The sequence below is a fragment of the Lolium rigidum genome, chromosome 2, assembly GCF_022539505.1.
Source record: "Lolium rigidum isolate FL_2022 chromosome 2, APGP_CSIRO_Lrig_0.1, whole genome shotgun sequence".
Lineage (NCBI taxonomy): Eukaryota > Viridiplantae > Streptophyta > Magnoliopsida > Poales > Poaceae > Lolium > Lolium rigidum.
In genome coordinates, this window is record NC_061509.1 from 57,952,861 (window position 1) to 57,974,785 (window position 21,925).

General features: G+C 45.8%; 1 protein-coding gene across 1 annotated transcript; it reads right to left on the reverse strand.

Annotated features, from left to right (window-relative positions):
- Positions 1-463: 463 nt before the first annotated feature.
- On the reverse strand, positions 464-5,324 carry LOC124691794 (proline-rich protein PRCC-like). The gene is made up of 2 exons (XM_047225065.1): positions 4,113-5,324; positions 464-755 (listed from the first exon to the last, which is right to left on the reverse strand). The coding sequence occupies exons 1-2, from the start codon at positions 5,229-5,231 to the stop codon at positions 594-596; spliced, it is 1,281 nt and encodes a 426-aa protein (XP_047081021.1). The 5' UTR covers positions 5,232-5,324; the 3' UTR covers positions 464-593.
- Positions 5,325-21,925: the final 16,601 nt, after the last annotated feature.

Consider the following 21,925-nt stretch of genomic DNA (forward strand, 5'->3'; position numbering starts at 1 on the left):
AGTTCTAATCTTGCTTTTGGTTGGTCCTAAAACTGCGCCCAAGCTTTATGCTGCATTCAGAATGAGTAGTCAGATTGGGCTGGAAGTCCTGTCTGTGCGTCGACACATTGGGGCCAATAGGCAATAGATATACTCACACACGCAGCACTAGTTCCCTGCACAAGATAGGAGAAATGGAAGTACAAGCTCCAATCGTCGGTGAGCTAGTGCCACCGCAATTACAGAGTGGTTACGGGCTTTCTTCGATAGCATGGTTCATACTTTCACACGGGCCAAACTGCGACAGGTTGAGATATGTTCAGATAGACGACGAGGTCTCAGTGATCTTCTACACCAGCGTTACAGTCGTTTCCCTACACCTCCGATAACCCGTTGGGGTATCAGATTCAGAGATGTGAAACATCCAGAATCTGAGTCAATGGGCACAGAGGGTATATACTGTACATAATGTAAGCTGCAAACCGAGGAAAACAAAGCCAAGATTTGGATTGAAGTCATAATCGTACAAGGGGTTTTACAACAAAAATTTAGACGACATGCTGAATCAACAGTTCGATCCTGATATACAAGGAGGCGAGTCTTTCAGACTTGGGTCACCAGCCATATTTTGCTTGAGTCTCTGCCTTCGTTAGGACGCCCTTGGAACGTCTTTCATTAAGCTCCATCTCCTTTGCCCTCATGTCAAAGTACAGAGAACCGATCTGATGCTTCCTTTTCGCCAGCTTAGAGGGTTTTCCCTTCGCAGAAGGGGCAGCCTGCACGCAAGAGAGAAGATACCTCAGGTCACGACAGCAACACCATTAAGAACGCTTAAACTATTGATTGCAGAAATTTGAAACCCTATGTATCTGTAAAGAATTAGCATTGATGAACAGTTTAGAGTGACAATGTCCATTCAGTAAAAGTAGCCTAATCTTAACGACGTACCAGACAGAAGTTTGGTTGATGAACAGAAGCAACATGAGGAGGTGACGAGAGAATTTTATTTTCAGCACGACTTTACATTACCACTCCATTTCAAACTATTATTTGAATCTGAATTAATAGGTACGGTTTTCAGAATCAGTCACCAACTACACAGGATAGTTAAACATGCTTCTAACCGGGACAGGATAGATCCTTCAATGCACTCGGGATACTAATCCTACAAGCCATACAATTATCACCAACAACATACACCATTTAAGAAAGTCTACCGTTGGTAGGTTCATCAGACACTAAGGATTTGTATATATCTCTTTTACACCGCAGATCTTTTAGTGCATGATATGGAAGTTCTATTGTCCCAGCTTGTTCCTTTCCTAGACAGCTGGCACTGGATTAAGATATAACCGAAGACCGCTATTACACCATACCACTGAAGTCCTGAACTGGAATGACCTATATAAAGAAAGAGATAAGTCTAGCTTGTCCGTATTTCAACTATATGTACAGATCCTGGATTGAAGTGATTGTCCAATGCCCAGAACATCAAGCAGTACCTCCTCTCATCATCACGTTATTCCTTTATTCAAGCTTATGACCAAATTAATGTGACAGCTCACGTTTTAGTTTAGATGACCAGGCAGTGCTCTAATTTGGTCAATAGACTCAATACCATGTGGTGCAATTTTTCTTAATAAAAGCTGCCCATTTCATCTATCGAACTATACTTTCCTGTAAGCTAAAACAAGTTTGACTTGGTGTGCATCATCACTCAAAGTCTCATTATAAGCACTCAGTGAACTCATTTAGGGGGTACATATTTCGGAAGAACTAAATCCAAAATAACAGGTTAATTGCAACATGAATTACTCTCTCTACTCACAAATTTCTGCCACATACCTAAGGGAATGGTCAAATATTTAGATTGGCCAGATGAAAACTCTACGAGTACATTCCAAATAAAATAAATCTTCCGCAAGATGTTATAATACATTGTGATAATTGACATTCAAAGTTGTATTTTACAAAACAGACTAACAATTTTAATACTCCCTGCGATCCATAATACGTGTCGTGGTTTTAGTTCATTTTTAGTCAAATTTGAACTAAAACCACGACACTTATTATGGATCGAAGGGAGTAGTTCTTTGCCCTAAAGTAACTTCAGTAGATCTTAACTGAACAGGTAACTTTTCCATTGCGCAAATAGCATAACTTCATAAACAGAAGTGTTGTTCAAACCATAAGAAGGATCAACAAATATATCTATTATGTGGTATAAGTAGGCAATTTCTAAGTTCAAGGAAATATTGTGTAAATTACACTGATTTGTAACAAAGAATATATAGAGAGTAATTACTTCAGAAAAAAAATCTGATGATAGCACCCTTCAAAACGTTATTAGCTTAAAATCTGATGCAAAGGATTGGTGAGTACATCGGAGATTTGGCATGACAATTGGATTTGTGAAGCCGATGGGGCGGCTGTCAGACAAGTCAGTGTTGTTTGCATCTGATTTATTGGAGGAAGACACAGGTAAGTGGAGGAAGACACAGCTAAAACACGCCTAGATACATCCATATCTAGACAAAAAGGAGTCAATTAATTTGAATCGGAGGTAGTAGTACTACGCAGGAAGGTTTTTCTTGCCCCTGATGTAGATGCTATTTTAAGCATGCCTAGACCAAGGACATCTTCTGAGGATTTCTGGTCTTGGGGCTGGGAGAACACAGGTGTGTTTACTGTCAAATCGGCCTATAAAGGGCTGATGAGGAGGAGACAACCTCAGGCCAATATCGGCAACTCACATGGAAAAGGTGATACATGGCTGCTCTCTAGAAACTTAAAATCCAACCAAAAATTAGGATATTTTGGTGGAGAGGGCTAAAGGGATTTTTACAGAGCTTTCATGAGCTAAATTGCAGGCATAATATGGACAGGTGTGTCTGTCATATCTGTGGCCACGACGAGGAGGATTTAGTCCATGCGCTCACACAATGTGAATATGCGAAACTGTTCTAGAACACAGCTTTGGAGTTTTTTGGTGTTAAGTTGCCGAAGTTGCACCCACCGACATGGAGTAGAGATCTGTTGGACCATTTGTTAAACAAGGGGACACAGCTCTACTGGTCTCGGTTATGTGGACAACATGGAGTAGCAGAAATAAATATACCCATGAGGAGATTAAATATCAACCAGTCAAATCCATGGAAATTGTGGAAGAGCTCATAAGAGCTTTGAAAGTACCAACGATGGAGAGTATTATTCAGAAAGAGGAGTCTAAATAGTGCCCTCCTGGTCCTGGAATTATGAAGCTCGACACAGGTGGGGCGATTGATTTGTTCCGTGGCGTTGCAGGAGCAGGCATAGTAGTGTGAAACCATGACAGAGAATTTGTGGCTGCTGCTTGTAGAAGGTATAATCATATTGAGGATCATTTTACCATTGAGTTGCTAGCGTGCAGGGATGCTATGCTGATGGAAGTCCAAAAGAACTATCCAAGGGTGTTAGTTCAGATGGACAGTCAAGGATTGGTGGAGATGTGGAAGAAGAGAAATGACAGAGGATTGTCTGGTCTGTCTGGTCTGCATCTAATCAGAGAAATGCAGATGTATGAAGGTTCGTTCCAGGAGTAAAACCTAGTTTTCACAAGGAGGGGATCAAATAAAGCTGCGCATTTGTGTGTGAAGAAGCTCTCAAGTTGGAGCTTTAGTTTCAGACTTTTACTTTCTTCATGGTTTTCTGAGTGCTATTGTAACTTCAGAACTTATATCGTCTACATAATAAAGAGTGCGGCGATGGTTTCAAAAATTACAGCCTTGGAGAGGTTATCAGTATTGATTTGTCACTTGTCAGGTAATTGCTTTGATTGCTTTATGAGTGATGACTTGCTAATTTACAACCAAAAATATCACATCGTGACAGGCAAAAACCTATTACCAAGAATAATTGCTGGGGACTGGCATCAAATGCTAAATTGCATGGGATAATGCTGCATTCATGGTACTATATCTATGATACTCTGTATGACTCTATCACTTGACCGACTAAAAGTATAACTGACAAACTAGTACTAATGATGATGATCTGTGAAGTGAACTATCTATCTCAACTGTACTATCTACTAACAATATAACAAGAGCTAAGCAGAAGTACTATAAGGTTATCATGAAGTGATGGGTCTGTACCTGGTAACTAGGACCAAAGGCTAATCCTGTGAGCTTGGACTTGTCCTCCCTTGGCCGGTTCTTCATCAGCTCTGCCTGGTTCACCTCTAGAATTTCCATTGGCACATCCCTCCTACCTCTCTTCCCTCCAATCCTGCCCATCTCCGGTGGCATTAGAGGTTCCTGCACTGGTGGCGCTGCCATTTCTGCCACCTCAGGTCTATACGCACCAGTATACTCTGTTCCAGATGGCGGTGCTGTCGAATACCCGTACCCACCACTTTGCTCTCCGCCATACCCATCACCACCATACACAGCACCTTGCTCTACGCCGTATGCTGCATACTGTGGTTCAGTCCCATAATTCGCATTGCCGCTTGGATCCAAACCATAATTCCCACCGTAATTAGCGTAGTAGTTTGGATCCCATGCATAGCCATCGTACGGGTTAGCGCTCCCAACTCCAGCATCATAAGCCTGCTGTTGTTGGTCTCCAGCTGCAGCACCAAGACCCTGTTGCTCTTGCTGCTGCGCCGGATCAGGCATGCCGTCCTCATCGCTGCTCTCCTCCTCATGGGAGTCCTCGTTGGCAGCCCCAGTACTGGGCCTTTCAGGCGCCCCTGCGTTGACAGCCGAGCTAGAAGGGCCAGCAGAACCAAGACTTGACCTCTCCGGCGCGGCGGTGTCTACGGCCGACCTCCTGGCCGCGCCGGAGCCGAACCCGAGCGAGTGCTTGGGCGCCGGAAGGAACGAAGACACCGGCCCCGAGCCAGCGGACGGGGGCGGGAGCGCCACGCTGGCGCTGGGACGCCGTTTCTCGGCGTCGTCCTCCTCGTCCGAGCTGGCGCCGGAAGGCTGGTGGATCGGCGGCGGGCGGAATTGAACGACGCGCTTAGGGTTTCCGGAGGATGCGGCAGCGGAGGACCTGGGAGGCGGGATGGAGGAGAAGGTCGAGCCGGATCTCGGCGCTGGGAGGGAGGAGAAGAGGGCGGCCGACCTGGGCTGCGGGAGCGCGGAGAAGATGCCTCCGGCGGGCTTGGCTGCGGCGGCCGGAGCGGGGGCGGGGGCGGGGGCGGGGGAAGGGAGGGTTTCGTCGCCGTCTTCGTCGGAAGAGGCGTAGGTGGCGAGGAGCGAATCCATGCCGGATTGCGGTTTCCGGCGAGGTGGGTGTGGGGTAGGAGGAGGGGAGGGAGACGGCGGAGGCGGCTTTGCTTTCGGGTTCGCGTCGAGTTGGAGTCGGAGTCGTCGGCGGTGAGCGGAGGCGGTGGTCGGGTTGGGTACGGCAGTGGGTCGTTAACCTGGGCTTCAGCGGGCTACCTTTCGTAAGGAACGGGATGGGCTTTTACACTAACTAGTTCTTTTTTTTCAAAAAGGGAATTTCACTAACGCTGTGTTTGGATGCATATAATCCTATATGGAATTGAATTGGACTTTCAGTTTCCAAATCTGAGATGGAAATGAATTGGCTCTGAAATAGAATTCAGCTGTTTGGATGTGCTGGAATTTCATGTTGAAATTGAAGGGTGAACCCAATTCCAAATCTTGTTTGGATGTACAAACCCTGGAATTTGTGTTTTGTTAAATTTAAACAATATAAATTTGTGTACATGTTAGTTAGCACACACAAAAATTGACCACAACTATCTATCGTGTCCATATTAAAAAACCGAATAAAGAATTAAACGGCCTCATCCCCATAATAAAAATAGACGAGGTAGACCACAGTTATCCATCGAAGCCTCATCCCCATCGTTCCCAGCTCCGGCCGACACTTTCCGGTGAGGCGGCCGCCGTCTCCGACGCGGGATTGCACTGGATTCGTCTTCCCCGATGCGGTACCCGCCCTCCCGGATCGAGGCCGCCGTCTTCGACGCTGAGCGCCTCCGCCTGCTAGGGGCCGAGCGCTGCGCGCCTCCGCTCGCGGCCAGGACCCTCCGCTGCGCACCTCCGCTCGCGGTAAGGGACGAGCGCCGCGCGCCTCCGCTCGCGCCAGGAGCCTCCGCTGCGCGCCTCCGCTCGCGGCCAGGGGACGAGCGCCGCGCGCCTCCACTCGCGGCCAGGAGCCTCCGCCGCTCGCCTCCGCTCGCGGCCAGGAGACGAGCGCTGCACGCCTCCGCTCGTGGACAGGAGCCTCGGCCGCGCGCCTCCGCTCGTGGACAGGAGCCTCCGCCGAGCGCCTCCGCTGTCCAGAGCTCGCGGCAAAGGGCCGCCGCCGTTCACCCTGTGCTTGCCGTCGAGCGCAACTGGCGGGAGAAGAGGAGGGGGCGAACTTGCGTCGGGATGGAGGCGGCGACGGCGACGGGCGCGTTGCTGCTTGCTCTTTTGTGCTCGCGAGGAAGAGGCGTCAGTTTCCGAGCGATTCCGAGGGTCTAACCTCAGAAAGTTTCGCGGGATGTTAACACATACCGATTCAGCCGTGGAATTTGGGCTCGGTTTCCAGACTCCGATTCTAAGGCCTATCCAAACGGTGGAAACTGCTCACGAATTTCAGATTCGGTGATTCCGAGCCTAATTCCATGCATCCAAACACAACATAAGGGCATTTACAATGGTGATGACCCAGCTGAGTCTATAAGAGGTAGTTATAGGTGATTTTGGTGATGTGGAGGAAAGAGAATGAGGAGAGAGAAGAAGGCTATCTGTAAAGTTTAGACTTCTTACAGACAACTTACATATACCATTTTTGTTGTTGTACAAAGAATGTCTATAACTTATACTCACATATAGCTATGACTAAAACTAGATAACTTAGAGCATCTCCAGTCGCGTCCCCCAAACCGTCCCCCAAAGCGATTTGGGGCGCGCCGGACAAAAAAAGCGTTCCAGCCGCGTCCCCCAAAGCCCATTTTTGTCCGGCGCGCCCCGATACGGTGTCCGGCGCCCCAGCCCGTCCCCGTCCCACGGGGACGCTCCGGGGACGCCGGACACAACGAAGCGAGGCCAACCGACGCGGGCCCGACCCGTCGGCGGCACGGGGAAAATTCGTCTCACACTCCCGCCAAATCCCGCCGCTCCCGCCAAATCGCGCCTATACCGCCGCGCACGAGGCCTCCCAAAACATATCCTGCCGCCGATTCATTTCTCCTATCCCGCCGATTTCTTTCTCCCTCCCGCCGTGCACCCGCCGCCGCTACCCTCTCCCCATTCCATGGCGCCGCCGACAGCCCCCAAAAAGATGGCGAAGAAAGCGGCCAAGAAGCCGCCGGGCAATGCGACGATAGGGGCGAAAGCGCCGTTCGCGAAGCCGCGAAAGGCGCCGGCTGCGAAGAAGAAGCCTGAAGGAATGACCGAAGATGAATGGCAGCAAGATTGCCTGCGCCGGAAGCTATCGACGGCGGAGCGGGAAAGGACGGAGGGCGGCGGAGGCTGGAGAAGAAGGCTCTGGCGGCGCGCCAGCACCAGCACATAATCGCCGGGTATATCGCCGCCACCAACGCGAGCCCATATAGTACGAACGTGCCGGTGTACATTCCGGGAGTCTTCTCTCCGTCGCAAGCCGCCTTCTACAACGACGGCCCCTCCGCCACTCCCGGGTGCGTGACGCCTAACTTGTCGCCGCACTACCGGGATGCGCTGCCGCACGGCGGCTTCAACCCCAACAACCTCTACTCCCCGGCGTACGAGCAACGCGAGCCGGGACCCGGTCCGGACGGCGGCCCTTTCACCGGCCGCGGGGGTCCGCTCGAATACGACGGCGCCGGTGCCGAGGAGGACGACGGGGTTGAGGAGGAGGACGACGAGGAAGAGGACGGGGTGGAGGACGATGAGGAGGACGACGATGAGGACGAAGAGGGCGGCGAGGAAGAGGACGACGAGGGTGCCGGTGACGATGATCTCGTGGAGGTAGACGCGGACGGCGTGAGGACGAAGAAGAAGAAGAAGAAGAAGAAGAAGAAGAAGAAGAAGAAGAAGAAGGCGTCGGGCACACGAGGCCCGAAGTGGACGCCTCTGGAAGATCAATGTCTGTGCGAGTCGTGGGCGACGGTGAGCCATGACTCCATCATCGGCGCCAACCAAAAAGGCGGGAAGTATTGGGCGAGGATCGAGGCCGAGTTCGATGAGCGCAAGCTCATCAACAGCGACTACCGGAAAGTGACAATGAAGAGGAGCCAGAAGGCAATATCGACGCGATGGGCCATCATCCAGGCGTCGGTGAACTCCTTCCATGGGTACCATCACGACTTAGAGACCAGAGGCGACAGGCGGCGCCGACGTCGGCCAACCGGTACGACTTGTTTCTTCCATAATCCGTAGCGCCCACATTGTGTTCGATGAAATGACTCTGCTTCCTTTGGTTAGTTTGATCGGGCCATGGAATTGTACGCCAAGTACTCGGAAGGTCACAAGTCTTTCGCGGCTGATGCATTGCTATGGCAAGCTCAAAGGGAACGAGAAATGGCGGCCGACGCGCTTGTCGCTGTCCAAGGGGAAGGACGCCATTGATCCGGGACGCGCCGCCGGCAACGTCGGCAGGGGCGTCCCATCGGCAACAAGGCTGCCAAGGCCGCCTTGGCCGACGCTGCGTCGTCTGAGAAGACGCAGGCGTCGATCACGAAATGCCTCGCCGACGTCTCCTCGGCCTTTATCTCCCGCGACAAGAAGGCCGATGAAAGGTGGGCGGAGCTGCTCAAGAGGCAAGAGGAGAAGCTGGAGCTCAAGAAACGCAGGGACGACATGTCCCTGCTGAGAACGTCGACAGAGGGAATGTCTCCCCGGACGCGAGCGGCGCACAACTTCTTCAAAGGCCGGATCCTCGACGACATCGAAGCCAAAATGGCGGCAGCGGACGCGGCGGCCCCGGCAGCGGCATCGGCATCGGCGGCAGCGGCAGCGCAGCAAGAGCAGGCTGACGCGTCTTCTCTCGCTACACCTGCGTCGGCCTCCGCGTCGGCGACGGAGCGGACGCACCATGCACGAGGAACAGGCACGCGACGAGGTCGTCGTGCTCGACGGGCCTGCGTCGACTCAGGACACGACGCCGTCGACCAACCCCTTCTTCTAATTTGCATGCACCACCGGTCCGTAATATGATCGCGCGCCCGGTACTTTGATCGATCGCCGCTACTCCGATCGCGACGAACCGGCGGGAACGATCTCTTTTGAATGCATCTATTTGAATTTCTGATTGGGGGCGGCGTTTGGGGGACGCGGCTGGGGAGCGACGTCCCCCAAACGCGGCACGAACAAAACACGTCCCCCAAACGCTCGATCCGGCGCGGTTTGGGGGACGGTTTGGGGGACGCGACTGGAGATGCTCTTACACACATACTATTATAGACTATTGTATACATTGTCTATATCATTGTCTATAGATGATATGGAGTAGTATTACAGACACCATCCGTCTAAACTAATGTACATGCCCTAACTAGTTCAAACTTAACACCGATCACTGGTATGACTGAGTTGGCCCATATAGACAAGAAGCGAAGTTGGTGCAGCCAGCGCCTCATTTTGGACAAATGCGGCCACCATCTACGACGACTACATCATTCATTATGATTATATCGATCACACCTACATCACATTGGGCTACCTCAACAACAACATCACAACGTCTGCAACTCCACATCAGCAACAACTCCAGTCAACAGTGTCCGCGTCGTCACTAGCGTCCACGACACTCCCTGTGACTGGGGGGAGAGGAGCCATCAGAAGGGGATGCCAATAATGACAAGAAGAAGAGGAGGACAGAAGCACATAACTCCAAATCCAGTCGCAATCGTTGATGTGGGCATTATCCTTCGGCTACCTGATACGTCTCCGACGTATCGATAATTTCTTATGTTCCATGCCACATTATTGATGATATCTACATGTTTTATGCATACTTTATGTCATTATTATGCGTTTTCCGGAACTAACCTATTGACGAGATGCCGAAGGGTCAGTTGCTGTTTTCTGCTGTTTTTGGTTCCGAAATCCTAGTAAGGAAATATTCTCGGAATCGGACGAAATCAACGCCCAGCATCCTATTTTTCCACGAAGCTTCCAGAACACCCGAGAGTCGCCAGAGGAGGGCCACTGGGCCTCCAGACGATAGGCCGGCGCGGCCCTAGGGGGGGCGCCCCCCTAGTGTGTCACCGCCTCGTCGCCTCTCCGACTCCGCCTCTTCGCCTATATAAAGGTCCCTGACCTAAAAACCTCGGCACGTTCGAAACCAGAGAAAACCTTCCAGAGCCGCGGCCATCGCGAAGCCAAGATCTGGGGGACAGGAGTCTCTGTTCCGGCACGCCGCCGGGACGGGGAAGTGCCCCCGGAAGGCTCCTCCATCGACACCACCGCCATCTTCATCAACGCTGCTGTCTCCCATGAGGAGGGAGTAGTTCTCCATCGAGGCTCGGGGCTGTACCGGTAGCTATGTGGTTAATCTCTCTCCTATGTGCTTCAATACAATAATCTCATGAGCTGCCTTACATGATTGAGATTCATATGATGATGCTTGTAATCTAGATGTCATTATGCTAGTCAAGTGGGTTTTACTTATGTGATCTCCGGAGACTCCTTGTCCCACGTGTGTAAAGGTGACAGTGTGTGCACCGTGTGGGTCTCTTAGGCTATATTTCACAGAATACTTATTCACTCGTTATGAATGGCATAGTGAAGTGCTTATTTATATCTCTTTATGATTGCAATGTGTTTTATATCACAATTTATCTCGTGTGCTACTCTAGTGATGTTATTAAAGTAGTTTATTCCTCCTGCACGGTGTAATGGTGACGAGTGTGTGCATCGTGTAGTACTTGGCGTAGGCTATGATTGTGATCTCTTGTAGATTATGAAGTTAACTATTGCTATGATGGTATTGATGTGATCTATGCCTCCTTTCGTAGCGTGAAGGTGACGAGTGTGCATGCTATGTTAGTACTTGGTTTGGTTATGTTGATCTGTCATGCACTCTAAGGTTATTTAAACATGAACATTGAATATTGTGGAGCTTGTTAACTCCGGCATTGAGGGTTCGTGTAATCCTACACAGTTAGTGGTGTTCATCATCCAACAAGAGAGTGTAGAGTCTAGCATCTATCTATTTAGTCTGTTATGTGATCAATGTTGAGAGTGTCTACTAGTGAAAGTATGATACCTAGGCCTTGTTCCTAAATACTGCTATCGCTGCTTGTTACTGTTTTACTGCATCTTTACTTCCTGCAATATTGCTACCATCAACTGCATGCCAGCAAGCACTTTTCTGGCGCCGTTACTACTGCTCATATTCATTCATACCACTTGTATTTCACTATCTCTTCGCCGAACTAGTGCACCTATTAGGTGTGTTGGGGACACAAGAGACTTCTTGCTTTGTGGTTGCGGGGTTGCATGAGAGGGATATCTTTGACCTCTTCCTCCCCGAGTTCGATAAACCTTGGGTGATCCACTTAAGGGAAACTTGCTGCTGTTCTACAAACCTCTGCTCTTGGAGGCCCAACACTGTCTACAAGAATAGAAGCACCCGTAGATATCAAGCACTTTTCTGGCGCCGTTGCCGGGGAGGAAAGGTAAAAAGCACTCACACACCGGATCCCGGCAACGAAGCACTTTTCTGGCGCCGTTGCCGGGGAGGAAAGGTAAAAGGCATTCATACTCCGCTCCCAGGTAAAGTAATTTTCTGTTGCCGTTGTGTGTGTGCTCGAAGCTATTTCCTTTAGATCCTGCAATTGCATCTTTTTGTTTCTTGTTTACACTAGTTTGGCATAATGGACAACAATGAGCTTCTTATTCTATTTCCTGATTTAAGACATGGATGGTTTGATGCGAAAATTAAAAAACCCATGGAACATATTAGTATGAACGCTTTGAACACCATTGTTGATAATGATATAGAAAGTTCTAAGCTTGGGGAAGCTGGTTTTCATGATCTTTTTAGTCCCCCAAGCATTGAGGAGAAAATTTACTTTGATGATACTTTGCCTCCTATTTATGATATTATAATGATATTGGTCTTTTAGTACCGCCTGTTATGGAGGATAAATTTGATTATGATTACAATATGCCTCCTATATTTAATGATGAGAATAATAATGATAGCTACTTTGTTGAATTTGCTCCCACTACAACTAATAAAATTGATTATGCCTATGTGGAGAGTAATAATTTTATGCATGAGACTCATGATAAGCATGCTTTATGTGATAGTTATATTGTTGAGTTTGCTCATGTTGCTACTGAAAGTTATTATGAGAGAGGAAAATATGGTTGTAGAAATTTTCATGTTACTAAAACACCTCTCTATGTGCTGAAATTTTTGAAGCTACACTTGTTCTATCTTCCTATGCTTGTTACTTTGCTCTTCATGAACTTGTTTATTTACAAGATCCCTTTGCATAGGAAGCATGTTAGACTTAAATTTGTTTTGAATTTGCCTCTTGATGCTCTCTTTTGCTTCAACTACTATTTCTTGCGAGTGCATCATTAAAACTGCTGAGCCCATCTTAATGGCTATAAAGAAAGAACTTCTTGGGAGATAACCCATGTGTTTATTTTACTACAGTACTTTGTTTTATATTTGTGTCTTGGAAGTTGTTACTACTGTAGCAACCTCTCCTTATCTTAGTTTTGTGCATTGTTGTGCCAAGTAAAGTCTTTGATAGTAAGGTTCATACTAGATTTGGATTACTCGCGTGAAACAGCATTTCTTTGCTCGTCACGAATTTCGACCTGCTCTCTGTAGGTAGCTCAGAAAAATATGCCAATTTACGTGCGTGATCCTCAGATATGTACGCAACTTTCATTCAATTTGGGCATTTTCATTTGAGCAAGTCTGGTGCCTCAATAAAATCTATCTTTACGGATTGTTCTGTTTTGACAGATTCTGCCTTTTATTTCGCATTGCCTCTTTTGCTATGATGGATGAATTTCTTTGTTCCATTAATGTCCAGTAGCTTTATGCAATGTCCAGAAGTGTTAAGAATGATTGTGTCACCTCTGAACATGTTAATTTTTACTGTGCACTAACCCTCTAATGAGTTGTCTCGAGTTTGGTGTGGAGGAAGTTTTCAAGGATCAAGAGAGGAGGATGATACAATATGATCAAGGAGAGTGAAAGCTCTAAGCTTGGGGATGCCCCGGTGGTTCACCCCTCGCATATTTTAAGAAGACTCAAGCGTCTAAGCTTGGGGATGCCCAAGGCATCCCCTTCTTCATCGACAACATTATCGGGTTCCTCCCCCGAAACTATATTTTTATTCCATCACATCTTATGTACTTTACTTGGAGCGTCCGTTTGTTTTTGTTTTTGTTTGAATAAATGCTTGTGTGGGAGAGAGACACGCTCCGCTGGTTCATATGAACACATGTGTTCTTAGCTTTTAATGTTCATGGCGAAGGTTGAAACTGCTTCGTTAATTGTTATATGGTTGGAAACGGGAAATGCTACATGTAGTAATTGATAAAATGTCTTGGATAATTTGATACTTCGCAATTGTTGTGCTCATGTTTAAGCTCTTGCATCATATACTTTGCACCCATTAATGAAGAAATACTTAGAGCTTGCTAAAATTTGGTTTGCATAATTGGTCTCTCTAAGGTCTAGATAATTTCTAGTAAAGAGTTTGAACAACAAGGAAGACCGTGTAGAGTCTTATAATGTTTACAATATGTTTTTTATGTGAGTTTTGCTGCACCGGTTCATCCTTGTGTTTGTTTCAAATAAACTTGCTAGCCTAAGCCTTGTATCGAGAGGGAATACTTCTCATGCATCCAAAATCCTTGAGCCAACCACTATGCCATTTGTGTCCACCATACCTACCTACTACATGGTATTTCTCCGCCATTCCAAAGTAAATTACTTCATGTGCTACCTTTAAACAATTCAAAAGCTATTATCTCTTATTTGTGTCAATGTTTTATAGCTCATGAGGAAGTATGTGGTGTTTATCTTTTGATCTTGTCATTTACTTCGGACAGACTTTCACCAATGGACTAGTGGCTTCATCCGCTTATCCAATAATTTTGCAAAAAGAGTCGAGCGCGGGGTTCCCAGCCCCAATTAATCAACCTTCATTAATAATTCTCTTCACATGTTTTGCTCGATTCATCAGTAAGCAACTTAATTTTGCAAATAGACACCCCTTCATGGTATGTGAATGTTGGAAGGCACCCGAGGATTCGGTTAGCCATGGCTTGTGTAAGCAAAAGGTTGGGAGGAGTGTCATCCATAAATAATAAAACTAAAGTACATGTGTAAACAAAAGAGAAAAGGGATGATCTACCTTGCTGGTAGAGATAACGTCCTTCATGGGAGCCGCTCTTGAAAGTCTGGTTGATAAGGTAGTTAGAGTACCCGCTACCATACGTTGACAACAACAAACTCCTCTCAAAACTTTACTTTTATGCTCTCTATATGATTTCAAAACTTAAAAAGCTCTAGCACATGATTTAATCAATGCTTCCCTCTGCGAAGGGCCATTCTTTTACCTTTTATGTTGAGTCAGTTCACCTATCTCTCTCCACCTCAAGAAGCAAACACTTGTGTGAACTGTGCATTGATTCCTACATACTTGCATATTGCACTTGTTATATTACTCTATGTTGAAAATTATCCATGAGATATACATGTTACAAGTTGAAAGCAACTGCTGAAACTTAATCATCCTTTGTGTTGCTTCAATACCTTTACTATGAATTTATTGCTTTTTGAGTTAACTCTTATGCAAGACTTATTGATGCTTGTCTTGAAAGTACTATTCACGAAAAGTCTTTGCTTTATGATTCAGTTGTTTACTCATGTCATTACCATTGTTTTGATCGCTGCATTCATTACATGTGTTTACAATAGTATGATCAAGGTTATGATGGCATGTCACTCCGAAATTATCTTTGTTATCGTTTACCTGCTCGGGACGAGCGAAACTAAGCTTGGGGATGCTGATACGTCTCCGACGTATCGATAATTTCTTATGTTCCATGCCACATTATTGATGATATCTACATGTTTTATGCATACTTTATGTCATTATTATGCGTTTTCCGAACTAACCTATTGACGAGATGCCGAAGGGCCAGCTCGTTGTTTTCCGTTGTTTTTGGTCCAGAAATCCTAGTAAGGAAATATTCTCGGAATCGGACGAAATCAACGCCCAGCATCCTATTTTTCCACGAAGCTTCCAGAACACCCGAGAGTCGCCAGAGGAGGGCCACTGGGCCTCCAGACGACAGGCCGGCGCGGCCCTAGGGGGGGCCGCGCCCCCTAGTGTGTCACCGCCTCGTCGCCTCTCCGACTCCGCCTCTTCGCCTATATAAAGGTCCCTGACCTAAAAACCTCGGCACGTTCGACGAAACCAGAGAAAACCTTCCAGAGCCGCCGCCATCGCGAAGCCAAGATCTGGGGGACAGGAGTCTCTGTTCCGGCACGCCGCCGGACGGGGAAGTGCCCCGGAAGGCTCCTCCATCGACACCACCGCCATCTTCATCAACGCTGCTGTCTCCCATGAGGAGGGAGTAGTTCTCCATCGAGGCTCGGGGTTGTACCGGTAGCTATGTGGTTAATCTCTCTCCTATGTGCTTCAATACAATAATCTCATGAGCTGCCTTACATGATTGAGATTCATATGATGATGCTTGTAATCTAGATGTCATTATGCTAGTCAAGTGGGTTTTACTTATGTGATCTCCGGAGACTCCTTGTCCCACGTGTGTAAAGGTGACAAGTGTGTGCACCGTGTGGGTCTCTTAGGCTATATTTCACGGAATACTTATTCACCGTCATGAATGGCATAGTGAAGTGCTTATTTATATCTCTTTATGATTGCAATGTGTTTTGTATCACAATTTATCCGTGTGCTACTCTAGTGATGTTATTAAAGTAGTTTATTCCTCCCGCACGGTGTAATGGTGACGATGTGTGCATCGTGTAGTACTTGGCGTAGGCTATGATTGTGATCTCTTGTAGATTATGAAGTTAACTATTGCTATGATGGTATTGATGTGATCTATGCCTCCTTTCGTAGCGTGAAGGTGACAAGTGTGCATGCTATGTTAGTACTTGGTTTGGTTATGTTGATCTGTCATGCACTCTAAGGTTATTTAAACATGAACATTGAATATTGTGGAGCTTGTTAACTCCGGCATTGAGGGTTCGTGTAATCCTACACAGTTAGTGGTGTTCATCATCCAACAAGAGAGTGTAGAGTCTAGCATCTATCTATTTAGTCTGTTATGTGATCAATGTTGAGAGTGTCCACTAGTGAAAGTATGATCCCTAGGACTTGTTCCTAAATACTGCTATCGCCGCTTGTTTACTCGTTTTATCGCATCTTTACTTCCTGCAATATTGCTACCATCAATCGCACGCCAGCAAGCACTTTTCCGGCGCCGTTACTACTGCTCATATTCATTCATACCACTTGTATTTCACTATCTCTTCGCCGAACTAGTGCACCTATTAGGTGTGTTGGGGACACAAGAGACTTCTTGCTTTGTGGTTGCAGGGTTGCATGAGAGGGATATCTTTGACCTCTTCCTCCCTGAGTTCGATAAACCTTGGGTGATCCACTTAAAAGAAACTTGCTGCTGTTCTACAAACCTCTGCTCTTGGAGGCCCAACACTGTCTACAAGAATAGAAGCACCCGTAGACATCACTACCCGACATTGCTCAACCTTGTTTGGCCCAACAAGGGGTCCACTTGAAGCACCGCAGCCCAAGATGACTCAATACGTCGGGTGCAAGGTGAAAAGATGGAAGGTGACGGATTTTTTAAGGACAAGGCAATAAACATTCGAATAGGGCCCTATGTTGTAACCGTCTCCGAGCAGGACTCTCGAGACCTGGCCACCTATATAAGGGCCAGGAGAGGGGTGCCTCTCTCATAATCAAATACAACCACGCACACGCAAAACCCTAGTAACCTTGCTTTACAGCGAGATCACCACCACGCAACTCATCGACTGCCCCCATTGTAAACAAATGTATCCATAATCAAGATCAGACATGCAAGACCTAAGGGTATTACCTCATCGAGGGCCCGAACCTGGGTTGATGAGATCTGAGATCTAGGGGTTGGCCCGATCTCGCGATTTGACCCAAGGATCGAGGGGAAAAAGGTGGGAGAGCGAGAGGAACGCAAAGAACACGAGGAACACCGGTACTCACGCACGCACACCAACCCGATACACCCGATACTTACCCCCGTGGCTCGATGGATGATACGTCCAATTTGCATCACTATTTTATATCATAATTTGCTGTTATTCATTGATATATTTCATATTGGGACACAATACTTATGTTATTTCATCTATTTTGCATGTTTCATGATTATTTGGAGATCGAGCACCGGAGCCGGATTCTCGCTGGAAAAAGCACCGTCAGATGCAATATTTCGGAAGATCAACCGTGGAAGGAAGTTTTACCGAAAATCCTATTTTTCCGGATGACTGGAGGAAGCCGTAAGGGGGAGCCGCTGGACCCAGGGTGGGCCCACACCATAGGGTGGCGCGGCCCATGGCCCGGCCGCGCCACCATGTGGTGTGGAGCCCCTCGGCCTCTTTCGCCTCCTTTTCTTCGCGAAACCCTTCGTCCCGAATACCGAAGCCACAGAGGAATCCTCACGAAGGGTTGCGGCCCGCCTCGCGGGGCGGAGAACACCAGAGAGAAAAGAGCTCTCCGGCGGGCAGGAATCCGCCGGGGAAATTCCTCCCGGAGGGGGAAATCGACGCCATCGTCACCGCCATCGAGCTGGACATCATCTCCATCACCATCATCATCATCTCCACCATCATCACCGCCATCTCCACCGCCGGACATCGTCACCGCTGTAGCAATTTGGGTTTGATCTTGATTGTTTGATAGGGGAAACTCTCCCAATACCGATTTCTACTTGTTGTTGATGCTATTGAGTGAAACCATTGAACCAAGGTCTATGTTCAGATTGTTATTCATCATCATATCACCTCTGATCATGTTCCATATGATGTCTCGTGAGTAGTTCGTTTAGTTCTTGAGGACATGGGTGAAGTCTAATTGTTAGTAGTGAACTATGGTTGAGTAATATTCAATGTTATGATATTTAAGTTGTGGTGTTATTCTTCTAGTGGTGTCGTGTGAACGTCGACTACACGACACTTCACCATTTATGGGCCTAGGGGAATGCATCTTGTACTCGTTTGCCAATTGCGGGGTTGCCGGAGTGACAGAAACCTAAACCCACGTTGGTATATCGATGCAGGAGGGATCGCAGGATCTCAGAGTTTAAGGCTGTGGTTAGATTTATCTTAATTACTTTCTTGTAGTTGCGGATGCTTGCAAGGGGTATAATCACAAGTATGTATTAGTCCTAGGAAGGGCGGTACATTAGCATAGGTTCACCCACACAACACTTATCAAAACAATGAAGATTAATCAACTCGTATGTAGCGAAAGCACTAGACTAAAATCCCGTGTGTCCTCGAGAACGTTTGGTCATTATAAGTAAACAAACCGGCTTGTCCTTTGTGCTAAAAAGGATTGGGCCACTCGCTGCAATTATTTCTCTTGCATTTTACTTACTCGTACTTTATTCATCCGTTACATCAAAACCCCCGAATACTTGTCTCGTGAGCATTTACAAGTGAATCCTTCATCAAAACTCGCTTGTCAACACCTTCTCGCTCCTCGTTGGGATCGACATTCTTACTTATCGAAGATACTACGATACACCCCCTATACTTGTGGGTCATCAAGACTATTTTCTGGCGCCGTTGCCGGGGAGTGAAGCGCTATTGGTAAGTGGAATTGGTAAGGAAAACCTTTACTATTTGTGCTGATTTTATTTCTGCTCGTCGCTATAAGTCATTATGGAGAGATCTTCTCTTCAATTTCTATTTGGGAAATCTACTACTACCGCAACGGTAGTGGATGAGGCGCTGTGTGAGGAAGTAATACCATATAAAATACCTACGAAAATTATTGAACATGTTATGGATAACCGCTATGAAGGGGATGGAACTCGTCCATCCCGGTGATCATTTACTCGTTTTTGCATGAATTATGCGGGTTATTCAAATGTGCAGGTATTGCTATGAATGAAGTTAGGAAGAAGCTATTCTCTATATCGCTGTCCGGTAAAGCGGCGCATTGGTATAAATTGTCGAAGAATGGTGATTCTCTTGACTCGGGAGGACATTGTGCCTTTATTTTATTCCAAATTTTATCCTCCAAGTGAAATTCACAAAGATCGGAACCGCATATATAATTTCTGGCCTCATGATGGAGAGAGTATTGCCCAAGCTTGGGGGAGATTGAAGTCTTTAATGCTCAAATGCCCCATTCATGAGCTTCCCGGTAATGTTATTATTGATAATTTCTATGCAAGACTTTCTTTTCAAGACAAGACCTTGCCGGATACTTCTTGTTCCGGATCATTTACACGCAACAAAGAAGAGTTTAAAAGGGACCTTCTTGATCGGATCCAAGAAAATACTCGAAGGTTGGGAGAACGACAAAGATAGAGAATCAGTATAATTTATGATTATAAATGCATTGAAGCTTTTATGGATACCGATACATTTCGTAATATGAGTGCTACATATGGTCTTGATTCTCAAGTTGCAGCAAACCTTTATAAAGCTTTTGCCTCTCATTATGAATTGCCTAAGAAGAATTTTGATAAGTATCATGAACCGTACAAAGATAAAATTGATTCATCTATTAATAAGTGTGTTGTAATTGAAACCGCCGATCGTGTTATTCCCGAAGCTTATATTGAAAAAACTCCTTTTCCTCGCTAAAATGAAGGAGTACTCGTTATAAATAGTGCGGTTCATAAAAGTGAAAAGAAACCTAGAGAACCCGAAGAACAAATAAAAGTTGAACCTCGTCGTTGCAATTGTTAAAGATCTTGTGACCGAAAATGTAGAGGATGGTCATATTATTTTCTCGTGAAGATGCTTCTAATATTGTTTCACATCCTAATAAACCCAAACAAGCTAGTGTTCCTATGCTATCTCGTTAAAATTGGTGATCATTGCTATTATGGTTTATGTGATATTGGTGCAAGTGTTAGTGCTATACCTTATGAGCTTTACACGGAGATTATGCACGAAATTGATTCTTGTGAACTTGAAGATATTGATGTGGTTATTCAGCTGGCTAATAGAGAAACTATTTCTCCAATTGGTATTGTTCGAGATGTGGAAGTTCTATGTGGTAAGATTAAATATCCCGCTGACTTTTTGGTACTTGGTTCCGCCGCTAGTGATTATTGTCCTATCATTTTTGGTAGACCTTTTCTAAATACTTGTGGAGCTATTATAGATTGCAAGAAAGAGAAAATTTTGACTAAATTTGCTGGTGAATCTTATGAGTTTAACTTCTCTAAATTTACTAAAACTCCTTATAAAGCTGATTTGCCTAGTAATGATTTTAAAATGGAGCAAAGGTGCATCTATTGTTCTTGTTCCTAATAATCCTTTGCAAGCAACATTTGGAGGATAGCGAGAGTGAAGTTTTTAGGAAAGAAAGAGATGAGCTTGAGGAGATTTTTCTTCGTCAACCTATTCTCAAGCATGATTTACCTAGTGGAAGACTTGGGTACAACACCGCCACCAAAGGAAGATCCCGTTTTTGATTTAAAGCCTTTGCCTCGATAATCTTAAATATGCTCATATTGATGATAAGAAAATATATCCTGTTATTATTAGTTCTAAGCTTACGTAGTTTGAAGAAGAAAGATTATTGCAAATATTGAAGAAACACCGAGGTGCTATTGGCTATACTCTTGATGACTTGAAGGGGATTTCTCCCTCTATTTGCCAACACGCCATTAATATGGAAGATGATGCAAAGCCTCGTTGTTGAACCTCGGCGTCGTCTAATTCCCAAGATGAAGGATGTGGTAAGAAATGAGGTATTACGACTTCTTGAAGCTGGTATTATATATCCTATTGCCGATAGTAGATGGGTTAGTCCTGTGCATTGCGTTCCTAAGAAAGGAGGAATGACTCGTTGTGCCTAATGATAATGATGAGCTCATACCTCAAAGAGTAGTTGTAGGGTATAGAATGTGCATTGATTATCGAAAAGTTAATAAAGTTACTAAGAAAGATCATTACCCTTTACCATTTATTGATCAAATGCTAGAAAGGTTATCTAAAAATACTCATTTTTGCTTTCTTGATGGTTATTCCGGGTTTTCACAAATTGCTGTTAAAGCTAAAGATCAAGAGAAAACCACTTTTACTTGTCCCTATGGAACTTATGCTTATAGGCGTATGCCTTTTGGTTTATGTAATGCTCCTGCTACTTTTCAAAGATGCATGTCTCGCTATTTTTCATGGCTTTTGTGAGAGTATTGTGGAAGTATTCATGGATGATTTTTCTCGTCTATGGGAATTCTTTTGATAGTTGCTTGCGAAACCTTGATAAAGTTTTGCAGAGATGTGAAGAAACTAACCTTGTTCTTAATTGGGAGAAATGCCACTTTATGGTTAATGAAGGAATTGTATTGGGACATAAAATTTCCGAGAGAGGTATTGAAGTTGATAGAGCTAAAGTTGAAGCTATTGAGAAGATGCCCTATCCAAGGGATGTTAAAGGTATTCGTAGTGTTCTTGGTCATGTTGGGTTTTATAGGAGATTTATTAAAGATTTCTCCAAGATTTCAAAACCTCTTACTAATCTTCTTCAAAAAGATGTACCTTTTGTTTTTGATGATGATTGTAAGGAAGCTTTTGAAACTCTAAAGAAAGCCTTAACAATCTGCTCCTATAGTTGAACCTCCCGATTGGAATTTACCTTTTGAAATTATGTGTGATGCTAGTGATTTTGTCGTAGGCGCCGTTCTTGGACAACGAGTAGATAAAAAATTAAATGTTATTCATTATGCTAGCAAGACTCTTGATGCCGCTCAAAGAAATTATG